Genomic DNA, 21,171 nt, shown 5'->3' with positions numbered 1-21,171 from the left:
ATTCTTTAAGGAAGAGGCGCTGTTCCTGTGAGAATGCACGTGACAAATGCAAAGCGAATAACCCAGAGAGCTGCGGCTCCGGGCTCGGGTGGCGGGGCGAGGCTGCAGGAAAGGACACTGAAAGAATCCCAAGAGCATTCCAAGAGACTGTTTTCCCGAAGAAATCGGGCAGCACTGCTGCCGTGGTGCACAGCAACGGGCAGGCCGGTACCTGGGGTGTAATACAAAGAACAGAAACCCTCATTTACCCAACACGAACAACAACAGAGAAATTCCTCATATGACTGGAGCAAGGAAAGGGCAGACAATAAAGAGGTTGGTTTGTTTAATCGAATAAAGACCAACGATACTGCATACAAAAGTACACAAGATCAACCCTGTGCAAACAAACTCCATGTGAAAGAGGATTACTGTGCTGCCACAACAGGTGGGGCTCAACCAGCCACTAATAGCTTGGACACGTGTCAGAAATAACAAGTTAAAATCCTCTCAGCTGTTAGGGTCACACAAAGTTCTCCACAATAGGAAAGGCAAAAGCCTGTGAGCTTTCAAAATGAAGCTCCATCCATTGGTGAAGGTGTTCACATGAGAATGGAGCAGGGCAACCCGGAAACCACCTCTATTTTAATTTCAGCAAGAGGAGGAATCTGATGCAAACCCCTCTGTTTTCTGCCAACTACAGTGAGAGTTTTGAAAGCATAACTACAAGACAAACCACAGAGCTCCACGGCTTTTACTGAAGGGATAGGAAGAGAAAGAAACAAAATATCCACAGACATCACATACACAGTGATGAAAAACATCTGACATCTCACTCCCGCTTAAATCTCCAGGGATATGCCCCAGGCAGCCAGTCACCTCTAGGAACGTGACCTGAAGTAGGCTAAGACAAAACAAGCACACAATATTGAAGACAGGCTTCTTCAGAGGCTCTCTAGGAACACATTTCTGCTCCTGCAGGAACAGCTTGCTACAACAAACAATGTGGAAATGTTAAGCTTGAGCTAAAGACTTTGCAGGAACTCCAGTGGTAACTTCCATGAGAAACTCTTTTTCCCATAAAGACCACTTTATCCTTGCTTCTAACTCCACGCAGCGGTCAGAAGAGTGGCAATTACTAAGAACCAGGTCATTTTAGTTGTTAGTTTTGTCACCAAAAAGTCCATTTGAATGGTTTTGTGCCTTTTTTTTTTTACCAAAACTAATTTCTAATACTTAAGGTTTTTTTAAATGAAAAGTTAACCTTTAATCTTCCATCTACCACAAAACAGAATTTCCTTCAGAAAGAAAACTTAAGAGCAGTAGAAACTAAGATCAGCCTCAGTTTATGGTTAATGTTCCTCCCTTTAGTGACCTCTCTTCCATCTGTGTCACAGATAGCTCTGAGCTTCTTTACATAAGCAGAAATGACAGAAACAATTTGCACACAGGTCACAATTATAACCCTGAGTTTCTAAAAGGCAGCATTTTGTTGCACTTTTAGAAATAATACCAAAATATTTCCTCATAACAGAAATACACAATAAAATACAAGAAATTAAAATAGTAAAATGGTTTCTTATGGAAATACAGAGATCCTGCTTCCTTTGTCACCACAGTTTTTCAGTGTTTTTTACCTCTAAGCAACTGCAGATGGTGAATTCCACACTCCATTTATACAGTGTAGGTACAGGTGTGTACACTTGCATTTCAATATTGTCAATGCAACCAGGATGCAATATTTCCATGCTATAGTTCAGTAGAAAAATCACTTTTCATTCCTAGCTTTGTGGTCAGAAATAGCTGCTCGTCACTGCCTTGGGGCATGGACTCATTGCTAGAGTTCCCTTCAACTAAACACATACCAGAATAAGTCACTTGTGGGGAGAGTAGGAGCTTCCTTCTTCCAGCTCTACGATACACACAAATGATGGAGGGTGCAGGCAACACAGAGTAACACCCAACTACGAATATCAGTTATGTATCAATCTCATTCCACTGCAAGTAAGTAAATTACAGTGATGGGTCTATGTTTTCACAGTATTTTGATGGGGAGGGAGAAAGGAATGGTTTTCCCACAAGACACTGAAGTTCTTTCTTTAATACAGGCTTGTATGTTACTTGCAGCCAAAGACAGACAATAAAGCCCACATTTACCACGTTATATGACATTAGGTCCTCTGTTTGGTCCACCAGTTTCTCGGTATATCCAGGCTTACTGGATTCTTCCCATTGTTTTCTCTCTGCTTCAAGTCCCAGACTTGACCTGCCATGAACTCAAAGGTACTGAATCAGCATCAACAGTTGAAGAAACAACCACTTTCAGGAAGAGTTCCTTCTTCTGAGCTATGCTAGGTTGGAAGAATGAATGGCCACATTAATCATACGGTTCCAAATCCTTGGAAATCAGTGGCTCAGTATCTTCAGCTGTACTTTGTGCAGACTGGGGGGCTGCAGCTGCCAGGCTGTGTATAGTCTCTTGCTGATGCTGCTTTGCCTTGTTATATAGTAGAACTCCAATTATCACTAGGACAGTCCCAATGGCTGAGAGGCTTGTGATTTTGTTACCAAACACAATAATACTTAGCCAGATCGACAGTGCATGCTTCACAGTACTGGCAACACTAGAAAAGGAAAATAGAAATTAAGGCCAAAGAAAGCTCTCATATCCCACATACAAGTTTAAGACTTTCAGAGTTTAGGACCAGGATTACCCCAGATGCCCTAGGGCTAGCCATACAGAAGAGCAATTATTGAATCAGAATTGTGCAACAGCCTAAAAAAGGTGCTGATATCTGACAATGTAGGTGGAAGCTGCCTTTAAATTACACATCATTCAGTAAATACAGCTTGAGATGTGTCATGCTTCAGAAAATATGGAGACAGAAGTAATTGCTCACATTCTGTACTGAAGCAAATGGCAGCTTCAATGTTGGATCTAGTGTTCCTCATTAACCAGCTTTAAGGAATGGCTGTTAAACCTGAATAGAATATCCCTGTTCCATAAGCAAAACAGCATGGCTCAAATGCTGCTCTCCTCACAGTGAGGGAGCAAATCACAGTGCTCAAATCACTGGGAGCAAATCACAATTCCCATCCAGATGTGGAAAGTTTTCTTCTTCACTTGATGCATTTATGCATTTCCATTATTTCTTTCTTTGCACAATACTTTTACTGCCTAGTTTTCAAGAGCAATACTAAGCAAGAAAAAGAGAAAATAAAACAGTGTTCCTGACACAGGAACAGTTTTACCTGAAAGTCACAGGAGAAATTTTTCCCATCAGGGCATAGGCTGTAACACTTTGTAGGTGGAACAAGACTCCGTCTATTAAGAGAAGTATGACAATATCTTGGTTGTAGCTGAAACTCCTCCCACTTTTCCCAATCACAGGCACATCCTGAACAACAAAAAAAGAGGTATTCAAGAGTTTAGTTTATAAGCAAATCTAAAAGTGATTTCCCATTCAACTCATTATAAGCAGAGAGTTTTACAGTTAAATATCAGCAAAACAAAACCTAACCCCAGTTGCACATTCTGCTCACAAGTAAAAAAAGAAAACGTAAATCTATGTTACCATGAAAAATATCCAGGCTGGAATAAGCATAACCACTGCAGCAGCACTTGTGTAGAACTGAAGCTCTGGGGCTCTGCAAAGGGAAAGAAACAATGATTAAATGCTTCCTTTTTCTTAGAGCTGAAGAAAGCTGCATCATTATTGTATTTACAGGTATCAAAAGTAATAAATGCCATTTACCAAGCTTTGGGGATAATCAATTTAGCAGTCTCCTGCAAAGATAGTGTTTTGCTTTTTGTGTTGGCCGAGATGAAGATAAAAGGCACAGGCCTTCCAGACCAAGACTAGCACTTTATCCTGTGTTAAAGTACATGCACACAGCTATAGGTGTATGTTACCACAAGTTTTTGACCCCTGGCTCATAGTTAAAACATGAAGTGAGTTCTTAAGATCATTTCTACATGCCTAAAAACATTAACGGATGGTTTACGGTAACAGAGTACTGAGTTATTTCTGTGCAAAGATAACTCACTGTGGGTATGCTAAGAGTTTTAGTCAGCTATGAAACTCAAACCTGCTGCAGTGGGATCTGAGGATAGGGGAGTTTTCTTTCCCTGATAAAATGATCTAAGTAAACAGTCTAAGAAAATCTTGGTGCACCATAATCATAAAGACATGGTTTCTTACGCAGCCCAGATTCCATCTATAAGCAACCCTGAAATATTTTTAATACTTACGAAAATCTGTATTTATCTCCACTGAGTAGTTTTTTGGAAAAGACGTTCTGCAAACTGGAAAACACAAACAAACACCATTTACCTGTATTTTAGCTAGGACAAATAATCAGAAAGCTGTTTCCCATAGATGGGTAGATAAGTTTGCCACACATTATACAACTACAGAAAGAAGTTTGGTCTAACTCCTTTAAACTAAGAGTTGAACTATTTTTTAATCGCATTAACGCTAGCAGATATGATAGAGAAACTCTATCTTCTGTTAAAATAACTTTAAATACCATCACTTTAAGGTAGTGTACAAACCCAACTACAAGCAACAACTGTCTTCTATCTAAAAAATATCTTTTATTCTACATTGTGAAACTGTCACTGCCTTACCAGTCCATGATGTTAGTAGATAAAGCTGCCGAGAAACCTAGAATGTTGAAACTGATTTCAGTAGCTGTACACAGAGCTAGCCCACCCATAACAGGAATCAGGGAGAGATTAACCAGCAATCCTGCAAGGGAAAGGAAAAATTGAAATCTGAGTTTAATTCCTGTACCTCCAGTTACAGGTACCACATACTGTAGTTTTTTGAAAGCTTAAATTCCACCTTAATTTCTTTAGTTGAAAGAGCGAGCAACTTATGTGACTGAATTTTAAAGCACAGAGATCTTAGCCAAGAGCAGGGTGCTCTTGCAAACAATATGGGACATGTGCTTACTGATAAATCTCCCTTGGAGAAAGAAAAGGATCTTTTTTCACCAAATGACAGGAAAAGAATATAATCTCCCTGCTTATTCTGTGACTGAATTAACTCTTCTTCCTCTGGCTCATTCCAGCCTTCTGCCATTTGCATCACAAAGCAATCTATACGTGGCTTCTGTATTACTTCTATGGCTTACATCTTGTAAGATGCAAAATCTCTTCAAGCAAAGAGCATGAGAGTGCAAGTGGAAATCACATCTCAATGTGAAGTACTCACCAGTGTATTCCCCCAGTATCATCCGAGACATGATAACAGTAAAAATAGGTGCAGAGCTTTTCACAGTTTCTGCAAATGAAACTGCCACATTCTTCAAGCTGACAAGACCCAAGACAACTGTTGCAAATCTGCAGTGGAACACCACAGGAAATGAAGCAGAAAGAACAATGCTTTAAGAGCTACTCTTTGACATCTAGAATAAAAAAAGAATTGCATTATAATTTCTTTAGGTTCAGAAGAATGATCTCTAGCAATTATTTACCCACTTACCTCATTAATCCAACAAACAGCATTATCATGATGAAATTGGGTGGATAAGAGATGCGTGTTTTGTGTTGATATAAGCAGCATGGAACAAACATTTTGATACAGCCGATGAAGGTGGTTGAAAGCATCTGAACAGCACCTAAAGAAAGATGAGAGGGAAAAACAGCATAAATCACACGATTTTATTTTCTGTGAAAACCCACACTACCCTCCAACACAGAAAAAGAAGTGCATTTTGCTCTATGGCTCTTAGCTCTCAGACACCACCTTTCAGGAAGCGGAGGAAAGGACAGTGTCAGATTCCCCTTCACAGGCTGAGATCACAACTCTTGAGTTCCCAGCCCCGAGATCCAACCCAAACCTCCTAACTAGGTCTTTTTCACTTCAGTTGAACCATTTTGTCTGTCAATTTTATATTGGAGGAAGTGGTATTGTCAAACATCTTACTGGAATTAAAGTGTAACAGAGATCTGGTTACCTAGCATGCTGGGCTCTCCTTCCAGTAATGAAAGGATGTATTTGTTAAGAAAAAGGGTGCAAAAGCTGAAGAAAAACCACAAAGTGAGGTAGATGAGAGCATGAGAATTCCAGATGCCCAAGTCCGACTCAATGACCGTGGTCTCTGTGATGGTTATTTTCAGCACGTTCTCCTCTGGCACACTGTCACTCCTAGCAATTACAAACTTCTCACTCCTGTTAGCAAAGAGTGAACCCAAATGAAATAGTGATTTTCCCTTTGGTTTTTCTTCAAGGGGGGGAGGATTGGGTTCCTCTGGTGTCTGAGCACTTGTCACAGTCGACATGCTGACCTGAAGAAATCAGTACTTGTCCTTAACACAAACCAACATTGACTTAGCACAGAACGGCACTTGGATGAAACAAAACTATCATGTGCTCAGTGTTTCGTCTCCCATGGCCTGAAGAAGTGTACTTGGTCCTCCAAATTACATCTTGCATAAAGATGAGCTTCACCTCCTGCTTTGTGTGGTCTATTCCATTTTTTCTGCCTAGAATGAAAAAAAATAGAGAAAGAAGTAAAAAAGCATGTAGCTCTGAACATAGTGACATCTGAAATCCCTGATGCAGCAAAGATACCACATTTCACCTGCAGTTTACAAAAGCTAAAAAAAGACTTCAGTAGCTTGTCTGTCACACTGGAGTTTGCACTCCTAATATGATCCCAAGACTAAGCACGAACTTAGATAAGGGAGATCTAAAACAGCATGCACAAACACAGAAGAGCTCACATGTCAACACAGCCTTTTCAATTACAATGAGCTCCTCTTCAAGATTCTACAGTTTCTTTGATCTCAGTCTAAGGTCTTCTTACAAGAAAAATCTTCACAGCCCAGAAGATCTGGGCAGGAGCCTGTTCCCTTAGCACTAACTGACCTGTTATCAACTGGAGTCAATAATCAAGGACTGTAAGTTCTAGTAATCCTAACCACAGTTATCCTGGTAAATGTGAGCTTGCAATTCAATATTAGTATTCGCAATAATTCTTAAAGCCTTTTTAAAAGATCTGACAGGAAAAGGCATCAAATCACTTGCAACCATGGGTTTCTCCTTTTGTAAATTACCTGAAGTATGACCAGTTACAGTAGAAGAGTACAGGGACTAACAAAAATGTACAGTGACCTTTACTCTTAAGTCATGTAATGTTAGTTGGTATCATAATGCTAACAGATTCAAAGTCCATATTAAGAAAGAAAGAAATTGCATGTGAGCAGCTTATCTACAACACTAAAACACACCATTGGCTTTCCTGCTTCCTATTTTGCAGTCTGTGTTTTCAGAGCAGAAGAAAACAGGACGAGTCAGATGAGAATGGATGGACAGGACCTCTTCTGCTCCTCAACAAACACACACTAGGAGAAACTACACTTGAAATACTTTTATCCAGAAGGAAATTTGCTGGATAAACAAGATGGAGAATGTTATGCAGTTAAAAAGTAATCACTGGAGGGGGATCACTGGACGTCTGGAAAAACCTGCCTGAAATGAGATCATAGCATCATAACAGTGGCAGCACAAGAAATAATCAATGGCAAGCAAAAAACCAAGAGCTATAGCGAGAGCTGCTGCTGATTTTGTCAGCATGTGAACAGGATATAGCATCTCGAAATAAATCATAAATATGTCCTAAAGAGTTAAACATAGTGCTTCACTTTTGATTTCCTAAACAGCAGCTACTTTACACTGAAATTTTCCATCCCTCTGGTTCTGTTTCTGGTATTCCAGCCATGCACAGAAGGTTTCCACCCCCTCCCCTTAATTTCTTGCCATTTTACCAGGAAATCAAGCCAGCAGCATGCTGAGGCACAAGCCCCTCTGACACACTCATGTTAAAACCATATACTTGTATTAAAAGCCCTCCACATTCAGAACAGTTATCACAACTTTGTAATACTTTTTCTGTTTCTGCTACTCAATTAAAACCAAAAGCACTTATGCACAATGAAACTCCCACCCTCAGCAGCACTGGCATCGCATTTGATAGCACTGATACCACACATGGCAGGAAGCACAACAGCAAAAAAGAACAACACTACACACTTAAATTACTGACCTGCTGTCTGACATCAACTGGAAGATCTTAAATGAGCTGAAAGAGTTCTCCATCTGGAACCAATTCCGTCATCCTCCCTTAAGACCAACCCGCAGCTGATGTTTACCAATAGACGAAAACGTGGCAGTGGTTGGTTCCTGGATGACACATAGAATCAGTCTTGCAGCTCAGAAGAACAGCGTGCAGCGTGTTTTGCACTCTTCCTTGTATCTTCTCCAACTTTTAACTATGTTAGCAATAAGAATGTTGCGTTAAAGGTGGAAAAATACAGAGAATAAGCTTGGCAAGAGATAAACCCAACTCAATATTGAATTGCGTCAATGTGATTATCACTGACACATGTCAATTTTTAACCCTGTTTTAAAAGAAATTATCGAAAATTAAGAGGCTCCTCCATTCCCAACCCCTGCCACGGGCAGGGACCCCTTCCACTGGAGCAGCTTGCTCCAAGCCCCCGTGTCCAACCTGGCCTTGAACACTGCCAGGGATGGGGCAGCCACAGCTTCTCTGGGCACCCTGTGCCAGCGCCTCAGCACCCTCACAGGGAAGAGCTTCTTCCTAATAACTAATCTAAATCTCCCCTCTGTCAGTTTAATGCCATTCCCCATTATCTTGTCACTACAACAGATCTTAAAGTGATAAATAAGATGGAAATAGCCCAGTATTTCTCGCAGTCCAGCTGTACTTCCAGTCAGTCCTAAACCCTTCCCTGCCCTCACCGGACCGGGTACCGGGCAGACCCGCGGGTGTTCCGCATCCCGCAGCCTTGGGGATCGGCCGAGCATCCCGAATGGGAGAGCGGCTTCACGGAGGTTCAGATCCCGTCCCGGGAGCGGCGCTGTACCTCGACCTTCACACCCGACTTTCCTCTGCAGAGCGCACCTCCTTTGCATGAAGCAGCACCGATCCCCGCCCACCTCCTCCGGGCGGGCGGATCTCCCCCTGCAGCACAGCCCGGCCCCGGCGCTCCCTCCCGCTGCCAAAGCCCCGGCGCTCCCGGTCGCACCGGGCGGAGCTCCCCCAGCCTCGGGCAGCGCCTCCGCCGCGCAGCGCCCCCAGGGCCGAGCTGCGGGGATGGGTGATGGATGGAGCGGGCGCGCTCCCGGGAGCCAACAGCCCCCGGCGGGCAAAGCGCCTCGCCGGCGGCCGCCCTTCGCCGGGAGCGGAGCCGGGGCCCGGGCCCCTTTGTCACAGCACCCGTTTGTTGCCCTGTCGCGACGTGCGGACAACGGGGCGCCATTTTGGGGAGAAAACCACCACAAAAGAACAGTAAGCACAAAGGAAGGGAGGTTACAGGGGACGCAGCTCCGGGGGCAGCCGCTTGAGCCCACACACGGCTCCGCCAGGCGCTTCACTCGAGGCCTGCCCCTCACACCGAGCCGGACGAGAAGCACCGGCCCGCCTGCCCCTGACGCGGCCGCTCCGCCCGAGGAGGGCTCCGAAGCGTGGGGCACAACGGAGCGGCGCATCCCGCTACCCGGGACGGGGAAGTGACGTCCCGCGCTCGCCCGGCCTGCCCCGGAAGTGCAGGCGCTGCCCGGAACCCGCGCTTGGCCGCCGCAGCCATGTAGGTCCCGTTACCGTTACCGGAGCGGCCATGGAGGGCGCCGAGGACAGGTAGCGGCGGGAGCTCGCGGAGCGCCATCGGCGGCGGCGGGAGGGGAGGCCGGGCGGAACCAAGCGCTGAGGGGAGGGTGGCTCTCGGCTCTCTCCCGCCCCGTTACCCGGGAGGGCGTGGGCCGGAGAGGGGAGGGGCCTGGGCTGCTTCTCCGCCCCCTCCTCCGGTTGGTACGGCCCACTTGTGAGGGCGCAAGTGGTCCCTGCCGGCGGGGCGGGCGGTTCCGGTGATCGTTCCCGTTCCTATTCCCTTTCCCATTCCCATTCCCGTTCCCATTTTCTCTCCTTTGCAGCGGCAGCGCAGCCGCCCCCCAGCCGAACCTCACCCCCCGGCACCGGCAGCTCATCCCCACGCCCTGTGGCCCAGTGAGTACACCGTCCCGCGGTGACTGCTTTCCCCGGTAAAGGCAACCTGAGAGTCCGAAAGAAGTCGGGGACGTGAGGGCAAACGGGGTTGATGCCCGTTAAAACTGTGTTATCAAACAGGCACGGGGCTGTTGGTGCCTCGGTCTGACCGTGCAGTGACTCGAGCACTGCCGTGTTCTCAAAACCAGCTGGTTTTACTTAAATAAACCTGTTTAACAATGACGATAAACCTGTGGGTTCCAGTAGCCAACACGCAACTCATCAAAAGCTCCTGCATATGCAGAAAGCAGCATTCCTGATGTCCATGAAAAGCAGGGCCATCCAATGCTGCATGATCCCAATGGAGCGGGAACTCAGCCCAAGCTCCCAGCAACTCCAGTGCCTTTTTCCTGTCACTGCCAATCCCACATGGAAGCGAAGCAGGCATTGCTGACCTGGTGCCATCTTTTTAGGAACAGCCACTAGTTTGTACTGCATTACATGTTTAAGAATGTTCTTCCTTTACAGATAAAGCCTTGTTCAGAGCTCTCATTTCCTGTGAAGATCTACTTCTGTGTCACTATCTTGTCTCTGCTGAGTGTCATAGGGCTAACCATAGAGACACTTGTTCGACAGACTGAGGAAGATTTCACCATTTCTCTTATTCAGTTAATTGGAGTTGGTAAGAAACACACTGTTTGTATTTTAAAACAAATACATTTTCCCCCAGGGTAGTAACTAAGCAACTGAAGTTTCTTATCTCAGTCCATTTGCCCTGATGCATTCCACATAGAATCTTCTATAGCTCAGTGCTAAGAAGCTAGATGCTTTTCCCACTGTGGCTTTTCCCAGTGGTATTTTAGTGAAAGGACCATTAATAGATGTGGTGTCATTCACAGTAGATTCATGTGTGAATAGTATGAAGAGATACTCAGGTTTTAGGAAGCTCTCCTATAATTTGCTTTCTCATTGGCCTTTCCTCAGGCAGATGTGGCAATGATTTTGCTTTCAGACCACTGACACTTCACGTAAAACATACTGAATGTTCAGAGTTTACCATTTTCCATCTTAATGTCTGTGCCATAATATGCTGGGGAATTCAGAGATATTCAAGCTCCAAGGCTTGTCATAGAGCATACATCTTCCAACATGAGCCATGCTTATACTGAGTTGTAGTTAGCTTCACGGCACCTTCTTAAATGGCAAGAAACCAAACATACATAGCTTGATCTGAAAAAGAAAACATCAAGGCATCTCTCTGCGTTAAGTTCCTGCAAGGATGTCGCTTCACCTGAAGTATTTCAATAAAAGAGAATAAGGACCTTGGTTTTTTAAAGCACTCTTTTTGTCTGATCATTATTGTCCCACTGGAAACAAAAGCCAAACTTCCTTCGGTATTTCCCATTAGAGCTTCAATAGAAACGGATGTTCATATTCCTGGCTCCATTTGCATTAAGTAGAAATGAAACTTAACACTAAAATAAGTACATCTATAAGTATTTTTGGGAGTCTTCTTCAATGGCTTTAGGAGTTCTTGGCTGTTGGCTTGCTGGCCAAAACAGTGTAGAAAAGAATAGACTGTGGGAGTACTTCCTACACTGGGAGTGTAGGAAGGAGCAGGGCACACTCATCATCATCAGTCATTGCTTCCCAGCTTTCATCCAGAGGGAACAAAGACAATAGATTTGTTCTAGATTCTGTAATTAGCCACATCCAAACAATACTTTTATCCTAAAACACCATTTTGATTAACAGCTTTTCACACAGGACTCAGCCTACCAACACAAATTGCTACATTAGAACAGAGCATTGGTGCTTCCCCTCTCACATGCTGGTTTTGTTAGCAACCACTGTTTTGGGCTTCAAAGGAAAATGAAGAACCTTTGTAATAAACCAGATGAATCCTGTGATGTTATAAATGGGCAAGTTGAAAGCATGCTTGCTAGTCTGTTTTTCCCCCTCCTACCTTCCACTGATTGGTATTTTATGCTGCAATGCACAGGCAGGAGGACATGCACCCCTCTCACAAACCTCTGGTTTAAATCAGGAAAAAGATTTAATGTGTGTTTTTAACACACTGCTTCAGATTTCAAAGCTTTAATGTAAACTGAAGTTGTTTCAACATTTTAGTCAGTAAAGATAATATCATTCATTGAACATGTTAAAACTATGATTTCCCTACCTTGAGATTTTGAGATGTGTAAGTTAACCTCCATAAGCATGCAAACCCCATGTTTTCTGTGGGGCAGACAGACTGACAGAACTGATGATAGCTCTTTAAGGAAAAATAGAGGCCCTGGCTGTTTCTTGGATTTACCACTTGAGATATTTACTTTAAAGAGGGTTTGGGATTTAATTTGTTGAAAACTGTTCACTTACTAAACCCAAGGGGATGTCCTTGACTTCAGAAATGTGCATTTGCTGTCTTTAAAAAAACTTAATGCTCATTAAAAGTTGAATTTTCCAATTACTTGTACAGTCTTCCTCTGATTTAGGAGCTGAATTTGCAAAACAATGGAATATTGACTTAAATCTTCCTGAAGTCATAAGCATGCCAAAAAATCCCATGATTCGCTTTATGATTTCCCAATCATTTGCAGTTTTCTCAATTGCTGCTAATAAAAGTGAAAAGAACCCAAAAGGAAGTTCTTTCACTGGAAGGTTTGTTTAGAGAGACTGACATTATGATGTTACCTTGAAAACCTCTACAATACTTTGTCCCAGCCTAGCAAAAGGAAATTGATGTGTAGAATTAAGGAAGTAACCCTGTGGAAAAAATAAATCTATTGTTACTTTCTTTACGGTAAGAATTAACTAGTGTTTGCAGGAGCATCCTAGATAAGAACAAAGAACTGATTCCTGCTTTTATGAAAGGAAAGCCTTTTCCTTATTTAAGCTTTCTCAAAACAATGTGGACTTCAGCAATGATAGCAATGTATTTTACAAAAACATAACTCAGAACTTTCCTGAACCAGTTCTTTTCTGGACTATAGCTTGCAGGTGGGGTGTTTCAAAACTTCCACAATAGAAATACACTGTTAAGAATCCAGTTTAAGTTCAATTCAACACACAAGCCATTTACAGTGGTCAGAACCACACAAACAATGCTGTAAAGGTACGTGTATGAGTAATAAATTGCTTGTTAGTCACTTGAATTACTCTCACTGGGAGGATTATGCAATTACAGTTCTTAATAAAAATGCTGTTGCTTCATTTAATTCAAATACACTATTCAACACAATGTTCAATAGAGTATTAAGAGTAACATCCCATAGCTGCCAGTTTGGATAGCACAGATGGCTTTTTTTGCATGCTAAACACAGGGGAGTCCTCATTTTAAATATGTGATTCAGGCTCCTTGGTAAGAATAATGACACTCTTGCCTGAGAAGCCCAAGTTACAGTTTTAATACTTCCATTTTGTCATCTGGATTGAGCACATTGAAAAATTGCACCACGTGCAGTCTGTGTTCACCTGGTAACTACTGCCCTTTCTTCTTCCCAGTGTTCTGTGTATACTATGTGACTAGAGGAATCCTGCAGGAGAATCGCCAGGAGCTCATCGTCTTTGTTCTTTCCATCCTGCTAGTGATGTTTCGGTCCATTGTCAACTTCACAGTTCTCTCTGCTGAGCAAAAGCCAAAACTCCTGGTTAGTCTCCTTCTTTCAATTAACTTTTCTCCACTTTCTGGGTTTGAAAATCTTAGAAAAGCGAGATACCTGATAATACAAAAATCAGGCTGAATTATTCCTATCACTGAGTAACAAAATGTGCACTCCCACAATTGCAACTCTGTTTCTCTGATCTATTCTATGGGCTTCTTTATGACAGTATCTGAAAGTAGCATAAATGTCAAATAATTTACTCACTGCATGGCCAGTCACATCCTTATTTGTCTCTCCCATAAGGCCCGCTTCATTCTGATCCTCCTGGTTGGCTCCTTTGATGTGATCTGTGCCATCATCCTCATCCAGAGTCAAAGCATGATGGCCTTTCGAGTAGGGGGTGCTCTAGAAAGCCTACAGTCACAATACTTCATGATGAACCTCTGCTTTTCTATGTTGACCTTTGATCTTCAGGCACAGGTACAGATCTCTCTCCCCCGGGTTCTCTTCTTTTCTCTCCTGTTGAGAATATCTTAAGACTGCCTAGTTTGTGTCAGATATTTTTTGGTGGGCTGTATGGTCTCAAACCAGTAATTTTACCAAATCCTTGCCTCTTCTCCTTCAGCTCTGCTTGTGTGTTCTTCTGATAAGCCTGCATGAGATCACCCTTCTACATAACATCATCTCAGCAACAGGGGTTCTTTGGGCCTGCCTGAAGGTGTCCATCAGCATCATCGCAGTAAGTGTTAAGCTAACAGCAACACTAGCAAGTCAACAGTCAGCTCCTGAGACTGCTACACCCTGAGCAATTATCACAGGCTGGGAAGGCACAGCCATCCCATTCTACATAACACTGCTAACTGGAAGGGCTGCAGAATGGATCCCAGCAGAAAACAAGAGCACCAACAATAATGAAGTCAGGTTTCTTATAAATCTGTTTCTCTCACGTAAGCATACAGGCTGAAAGATCACACTGTCATCATTCCTTTCTCAGGGACATTGTTTTATTCTCAGTCCTTGATCACCTACTTTAATGAAACCTGTGGGATCACAGTGTCTTCAATATTTCTACCTGTCTGACAAGATTAGGTGAAACTGCCAACACTCCTCCAAGTTGTTAAGAAGATGGATATACAGACACAGTGAGACTGCACAGGCCTTACATCCTTAGGAAACCTGATCAAAAAGATGAGTGGTCTTTTACTGGGGCAGCTTCTTTCAAGGTCAGTGACAGTTTTCAGGTTAACATAAGGATTTCTTCTGCCAGTCAGACAACTTCCTCTGATACCTTGAGAACTCTGTTCCAAGAGTGATTGCAGAAGCAGGGGCAAAGTACATCAGATATGTCAGTCTTTTATTACCAGGAAGGAGTTTAGGGGGACTGGGGGTTTGTTGGTTTGTTTTAGGCTCCTGGAGTATTTGCTTTAACCATTCAGGTAAATTGCTGACTTTGATGGCTTTTCTTGCTAAAAATGGAGATAGTACCAAGCACTGAGCTTTTCAAATACGTTGGTAACGTTAGGCTCCTTGTATACTTTTGTGAAGTACTGGAGCTTTGCTTTCAGTTAAATTGTAGCATGTGTGGAAAGAAGGGAGGAATCAGAACCAGGTCTATTTTCCTGCTAGGATTAAAATGTAAACCTTTCAGCTACTTTTTTTCCACCATCAGAAACAAAGTTGATCTGACCAGTTGCTATTCACAAACTCTTTGCTTTGCCTTGATTTGCTTTTAGGTATTAAAAGAGACACTTTCTTTAAAGAAAGAGGTGCTTTAGTTACGTAGTCTTCTGTTTTAACATATTAGATATTCCTTATGCAATAGGAAACATATTTCTTAATAGTTCAAGTAGTAAATGTCCTAGGCATAAGTACATGTTCTTGCCCTTTGCTCAAAACTGCCCATGTTAGAACCACTTGAAAGCTACTTTTTACCCTGTCTAGGTACATTACTCATTTATCTTCTGGAAGAAGTTAACAGCTTCATGTCTAATTAGAAATAGGAAGTGCATAATTATTAAATACAGCATTAAATTAGTGGCAGCGCCGCAGGGCAGCAGCAACTTCATGACTTTCATGAAAGTCTAGTAGCTTAGCAGCCAAGGTAAAAAAGATTCTGTCTCAGACTAGAGAATGTAGACAGCTTGACAGAGGGGTGACAATAAGAACTCCTTTTCCTTACCCTGTTCAGACAAGTTTTCCACAATTAGCTCCTTGCAGGTGATGCAGCAGTAAAGAAACACACATTGTGGTCTATTTTGGTGCTCTCAGAAGCTGCACCTGCTGTGAGGTTATTGGGTAAGAAAGTTATGGACATATACATAATCCACCAGAAAATATAAGCATAACAGAAGGGAAAACCTGGGAATGCCTCATACCCAGTTGTTTCTGGTACCTGCAGTACCTGAAAGCAGAGCTAAACCTCATGTGCCCTGATTTCTGGGTTGATGCCATTTCACAAGTGGATTATTTAATATTTTTAATTCTATTTATGTATGTGCTTGCCCATTTACGTTAGTGGATTTTCCTATCTCCATTATTTCTCTTTCTTCTCCTATTAATTACTAATTCTCTCTTTCCTCCTCTTGTTTCTCAGCCTTTTTTTTACTTTCCCTTTTGGTCTTATCCTAAGAGGAGCACTATGCAGTACCACAGAAAATGGGAAATAGTAGTAGAGGTGGCAGAGAACAAACTTCTTTATGGGAGGGATAATTCCCTTGATGCTTTTGTAGACGTTTGCATCTTGACCATTGCAGAAGAATCTGTACTGGTCTAGGGGGGAATCTGTGATTGATCAGATACATCAAATCTTATAGCAGTGGTGCTGTCACTGCTTTCATTCCCAGTGACTCAGCTGGTTTTCTTTCCTTTGTTCAGACTTGCCCTTCCAGTTTAGGAGAGCTGCAAGCTGCTACCTGCAGGAAGGTCCCAAGCTTTGTTGTGAAACAAAGTTTTCCTGACAGTTAAATCCTCTTGCTTCTCCCACATTTGGTTCTCAGTGACTTCTCTGTGGTAGAAACAAAGGTGGAGAAAAAAGTCATAGAGGACTTTCAGTCTGTTAGCTATGAAAATGTTAGTTTGTTGAAGTCTGAGCAAATCCAAATAAAGAGTACATCAGTGGAAAACAGAGACCACATTTCCTGCTGCAAACATAGGTAGAGAAGGCAAGTGGAGAGCAAAGTTGTAACTGAGAGCTCAGCTAGACCAACACTTCAAATGCTATTGAAAAATCAACTATATGTAGCCTTATAGAGCATATAGCAAGTTATAAACCTGTATGTACCTCATCTTATTTTACAGATTTTAAAAGAACTGAAGCCTCTAGTGTGGATTTTTCTGACTCAGAACATACCTGAAGTAGCTTTTCTCATCTACCTGCTTTACACGGTAATTCATCCAACTTACTTGCTCAATAATGAGAAGCAAGGCTCAGGCCTCTTCATTACTGCATGTTCTACCTCTTCAGGATCAACTTTTCAACACAGGAACCAGGCCAAAGTGCTCTTGAACAGATTAGTCAGAGGGAGAGGCTCTGGAAGTCTCTGCAACTGGCAAAGTGTCCAGAATGATTAGGGAAAGATACCACAAAATCTTCCAGTAGAAGATACATAGCTCCTAAAAAACGCCTCCTCTCCTTCACAAGAGGTCTGAAGTGGTGCCAGAGCATCTGACCATCTGCAGGGCCTCAAGTCATTATATTTGAAAGAATTTCTTAGGCAGCATCTCCAGTTCTCCATCCTGATTGTAGCCAAAACAAAAGACAGTGTAAGCCAAACAAACTCCAGTGTTAGGCATTTTTTTGGCACTGTATTAGTGATAAAGCACTTATCATTAGGACACCCCAGCACCTCCCACAGCACATAGGAAAGGAGGTAAGGAAAAAGGGCAAGGACAAGGCAGATTGTTCATTATGGCAAGGATTTGAGTGCTGAGAGGAGCCAATGTTTTTCATTCTTCACAGAAATAATCTCCAGATACTGATAAAAGTCCATCCAGTCCTTGGGGTTTTATTTATTGAAGGATGTAGTCAAATCAGGCTCTTCCAATTACTCATGCGCCTGTTTGATCTAGCAAAGCACAAAAGGACCACACTCTGTCTTTGATGGCTATATATGTACTGCAGTTAGGAAGAAAAGTACAGAGGATGGCTTCTGATGTAAGAATAACATAACAACTTGAAAGTAGCTCAGTCTCCTTCCTTTTTTGCATGATAATGAACACACAAGAGTGACCAGCAAATGAGGACATGGACATGCAATGCAATACTTCTCTGTGCTAGATCTGTAATATAGTCACTTCTCCAAACCCAGTTATTTTAGCATCTTGATTTGGGGTACACTGTTAGGTTTGCTAACAGATCAAAGGAGTCAGAACTGGGTTTTTTTTAAAATCTCATCCTGATAATCACTAACCCTGTTGGAGCAGTGATCCTTCTTCAATGCAGCAGATAGCTGCAGGATATAAATATTGTTGCTTTTAATTAAAATTTGCCATTTTCTCTGTGTTGGATCACAGGTGAGGCAATTACTAACATCATAAGCACAGTAATCAGGCCAGCAGGGAATGAAAACGGGATCATGAAGCTTTCCACCCCAGACACACATGACAATAATAGTACAATGACAGCCAGGGAACATAACTCCATTCTGTATTTTACAGCAGAAACAAACTGAGATGTAAGACGAAGTCTGGTTTCTTTATCTCCAGTTTAATTGCTTGTTCAATCTGGGCACAATACTGTTTCATATGACTTCAGTGATGCAGAGGTATAATGCATTTAGCCTGCCGGTTTGCAGCCAGGGAATCATGTCATCAGGAAAGCAAGATGGTTTAAAAGTGATTGGGTTTCCCCCCCTGCCCAGATACTATCTAGTGACTCCTTTCACAGATTTAGGGTTGATCACATTTTATGGCTTCAAGGTTTTGTGGCACTAGGTGTTAACTACTGTATGTCTCTGTTTTCCTGCAGGTGATAAGAGAGTGGGGCAAAGGGAATTCTTACACCCTAGAAGCTGCTTTCATTATCGGCTCTTTCATTTCTGTTGCAATAAAATCCGTTTTGTTTTGGGCATTGGTTCATGTCTACCGCAGCTTTGGGCAGGGGCTGAGAGAAAGAAGTAAGTACTTAAAAGTTTCACTTCACTATGAAGATTAAGTAGAGCTTGTTGAGCCAGGAAAATAATCGCAACAAGGCAGATCCCTAATATCAGTTACTAGTGCAGCCTTAAAATTTACTGGTGTGACAAAGTTCAGAAGCTTGGATGAAATATATGTGATTTCTCCCTGAAGAAAACTGGTATAGTCAACCTATGCAAGAACTGCTGCTAACCAGGAAAAAAAGACCTGTGTGGAAAAATCTCTTCTATGTAAGATATATATAATTTTTCTTCTTTATAACGCTGTAAAATTAACTGCCTTACAATAATGAAAAGAGAGATAGTAAAGTGACCTAGAAATCCACTATTAAACTACACAAACCTTTTACATGAAGGACATAAATGCTGCTAGGCACTGGTTCTTGACTGATCTTCCTTCTTCCCACAGTGTTTTCTTCCTATGGAAGGATCGACTCCTGAGCATCCCCCTTGTGTCCTATCTGCAGCTCTTACAGAGTGAAATCACAGGGGAAGGTCTGATCAAGTACTTGCATTTGGGATGTAAGACAATGGGTCTCTTTCACAGAGATAGAGGAAGTTGCTCAGAAAAATGTCTATACATTTCTTGGTTCATATTGTGCTATGGAACTTTAACAGTGCAGCTGGTAACTTAGTTTAAAAAGCAAAGTGCTCTCGGGAAATTAACACTAATCCTCTCAATTCAGCGAGTTCTGCTGACAGGACAATGCATCTTTCACTCCTTGTTTTCCTGACGTTGCTTTGTAACCACAGGAGGTTCACAACATGCATGTGAGTAGAGACTGATGTTAATATAAATGCTGTTTTCTGGATATACACAAACATAATGAAAATAATTTGCACACCATCTAACAGACCTGAGTCTGGAAGTGGATCATCCTACCATCATTTCTTACCTCAGATCTGTTGCTGAGCAGAAGTCAAGCCCCAAAGCTGCTTTGGTGGCAGCTGTATTCCCTGACTCCACAGTTGTGTGATGGCTTAACCCCAACAGAATGGCTGGGGCTCTTCTTCCTCATCTGACTTCAGAATACTTAACTTATTTTTCTTAAATACCAGTTACACCTGAAAACTACCCAATGTAATCTCATGCCTCCCTATAGTGTATCTAACCAACGTGCCATTTCGTTCACCACTGTGACTGTTAAAATAAGCCTTTAATATTGTAATTTAAAAGTTTGGTATTTTATTCATTTGAACCTTTAGCTACTTACTGGCTGTCTATTTTTTAATAAAGTATAAGCACAGTTTGCACATGGATAATTGTATCTCCTATCAACAGCGTGAGTTCAGTGGGAAGCCTCTTTACAAACTGGGTGTGGAAGAGGATGGAACAGCAATTGACATTGAACACTGCCATCACATTCCTCTTCACATACAGCTTTACTTTGCAGATACCTGTACACTGCAAAAAGTAGTTCAAATAGTTGATTGCAGTTTATTAAGGAAATTTACAAGGATTATCTCAAAATTTCTATTAAGAAAGTATTTTTCTCATCCGTGTCTCTAAACCTGAAACAGATCTACTTTATAGAGAGCACAGTGGAGGTGTGAAGAGGTTAAATGTCTATGGTCAGGCTGCACACTGCTGATGTCAAAAGAAAGCACCAGAGCACCAGCTAATGACTGTGACTTCATTCCACAAATCAAAATGTGACTATGAATTGTTACTGAAATGAAGGAATGCAATTAAAAGTATAGTCAGTCCTTGTCCAAAGCAAGCAAACGTGTCTTCCCTAGAGCAGGACCAGTAAGGGAACACTTTGATCTTGTAGTAAGCCTGTATTTAGCCAAAATTAGCTGAAGAAAGCAAGGTTGTGCTACGCTTTTTATCTTCATAGTAAAGAGATGTCAGAAACAATCATTAAAAGGAAGAAGGTTGAGATTACATTCAAACATTTATCTCCTCAAAAGCAGAAATGGATTGTTACATCTTGAAGAATTAACCTTCCTATCTTCACAGAGAAGTATTCTTACTCCTGACTAAAGCCTTGTTTAGTTCCTGTGGAAATCTGCCTGTTCTTTTCACAAGGTCCTGACTTTAACACTTCTGCAGATAAGAGCTACTAGGCTCAATCTGTTAAAGCTTCCTGATACACAACATGCACACAGTATCTTTGGCCTACTCTGAATTAAAGCACTTGATTTTTTGTTCAGCCACTCTAATGCTAGATGTACACAGTCATTAAAGCAACTGGTTCAAGCAACCAACTTCACATTTTCTATTAAGAAAATCAGAAGACTCATAAGAAGACTCAATCACAATCGTTAGCCAGAAGTTTCATGGAAGAAGTGTCTAGAACTTGGTCACAATGTGCAGAGGCAAGGGTTACAGTGGGCATTTAAATTCTGGTTTCAATCTTAAAATACTGGGCATCCAAATATTCAAAAGATTATTGCAGATTACCGCCCTTACCTCTTTCTTTCCTCTTTTTTCT

The 21,171-nt window shown here is 42.1% G+C and overlaps 2 protein-coding genes across 7 annotated transcripts; one reads left to right on the top strand and one right to left on the bottom strand.

Moving 5' to 3' along the window:
• Nucleotides 1-590: 590 nt before the first annotated feature.
• Nucleotides 591-9,785, bottom strand: SLC35E2B (solute carrier family 35 member E2B). Of its 4 annotated transcripts, none has more exons than XM_062620010.1 (10): nt 9,616-9,785; nt 8,035-8,260; nt 5,944-6,472; nt 5,469-5,604; nt 5,199-5,326; nt 4,610-4,730; nt 4,232-4,285; nt 3,555-3,627; nt 3,232-3,377; nt 591-2,603 (listed from the first exon to the last, which is right to left on the bottom strand). In XM_062620010.1, exons 3-10 carry the CDS (start codon nt 6,266-6,268, stop codon nt 2,357-2,359), a joined length of 1,230 nt encoding a protein of 409 aa, XP_062475994.1. In that variant the 5' UTR covers nt 6,269-6,472; nt 8,035-8,260; nt 9,616-9,785; the 3' UTR covers nt 591-2,356. The 4 variants fall into 4 exon arrangements, with proteins under 4 accessions (XP_062475994.1, XP_062475995.1, XP_062475996.1 ...); XM_062620011.1 differs by having other exon boundaries at nt 8,035-8,253; XM_062620012.1 differs by having other exon boundaries at nt 5,944-7,460; nt 9,622-9,785.
• LOC134164368 (uncharacterized) lies at nt 9,021-19,987 on the top strand. 3 transcript variants are annotated; one of them, XM_062620013.1, is made up of 9 exons: nt 9,029-9,303; nt 9,945-10,017; nt 10,525-10,678; nt 13,501-13,646; nt 13,905-14,081; nt 14,227-14,340; nt 16,899-16,985; nt 18,568-18,715; nt 19,143-19,987. In XM_062620013.1, the coding sequence occupies exons 1-9, from the start codon at nt 9,116-9,118 to the stop codon at nt 19,172-19,174; spliced, it is 1,119 nt and encodes a 372-aa protein (XP_062475997.1). In that variant the 5' UTR covers nt 9,029-9,115; the 3' UTR covers nt 19,175-19,987. The 3 variants fall into 3 exon arrangements, with proteins under 3 accessions (XP_062475999.1, XP_062475997.1, XP_062475998.1); XM_062620014.1 differs by having other exon boundaries at nt 9,161-9,651; XM_062620015.1 differs by lacking the exon at nt 13,905-14,081 and having other exon boundaries at nt 9,021-9,303.
• The last annotated feature ends 1,184 nt before the right edge of the window (nt 19,988-21,171 follow it).

Source organism: Pezoporus occidentalis, unplaced genomic scaffold (genome assembly GCF_034315485.1).
Source record: "Pezoporus occidentalis ecotype Australia unplaced genomic scaffold, CSIRO_AGI_Poc_V1 ctg219, whole genome shotgun sequence".
In the NCBI taxonomy this organism is placed as follows: domain Eukaryota; kingdom Metazoa; phylum Chordata; class Aves; order Psittaciformes; family Psittacidae; genus Pezoporus; species Pezoporus occidentalis.
Note: the sequence above shows the minus strand (reverse complement) of the source record. Positions and strands in the feature narration are given on the sequence as shown.

Bases quoted from the DNA above. Each gene is read 5' to 3' on its own strand.
- SLC35E2B (XM_062620010.1), bottom strand. From the start codon at position 6,268: ATGTCGACTGTGACAAGTGCTCAGACACCAGAGGAACCCAATCCTCCC. The intron at 4,286-4,609 runs GTAAGGCAGTGA...TGTGTTTTCCAG, and splicing joins TCTACTAACATCATGGACTG to TTTGCAGAACGTCTTTTCCA. The intron at 2,604-3,231 runs GTAAAACTGTTC...TTCCTTTTCTAG, and splicing joins ATTTCTCCTGTGACTTTCAG to TGTTGCCAGTACTGTGAAGC.
- LOC134164368 (XM_062620013.1), top strand. From the start codon at position 9,116: ATGGATGGAGCGGGCGCGCTCCCGGGAGCCAACAGCCCCCGGCGGGCA. The intron at 10,679-13,500 runs GTAAGAAACACA...TCTTCTTCCCAG, and splicing joins TATTCAGTTAATTGGAGTTG to TGTTCTGTGTATACTATGTG. The intron at 13,647-13,904 runs GTTAGTCTCCTT...CTCTCCCATAAG, and splicing joins AGCAAAAGCCAAAACTCCTG to GCCCGCTTCATTCTGATCCT.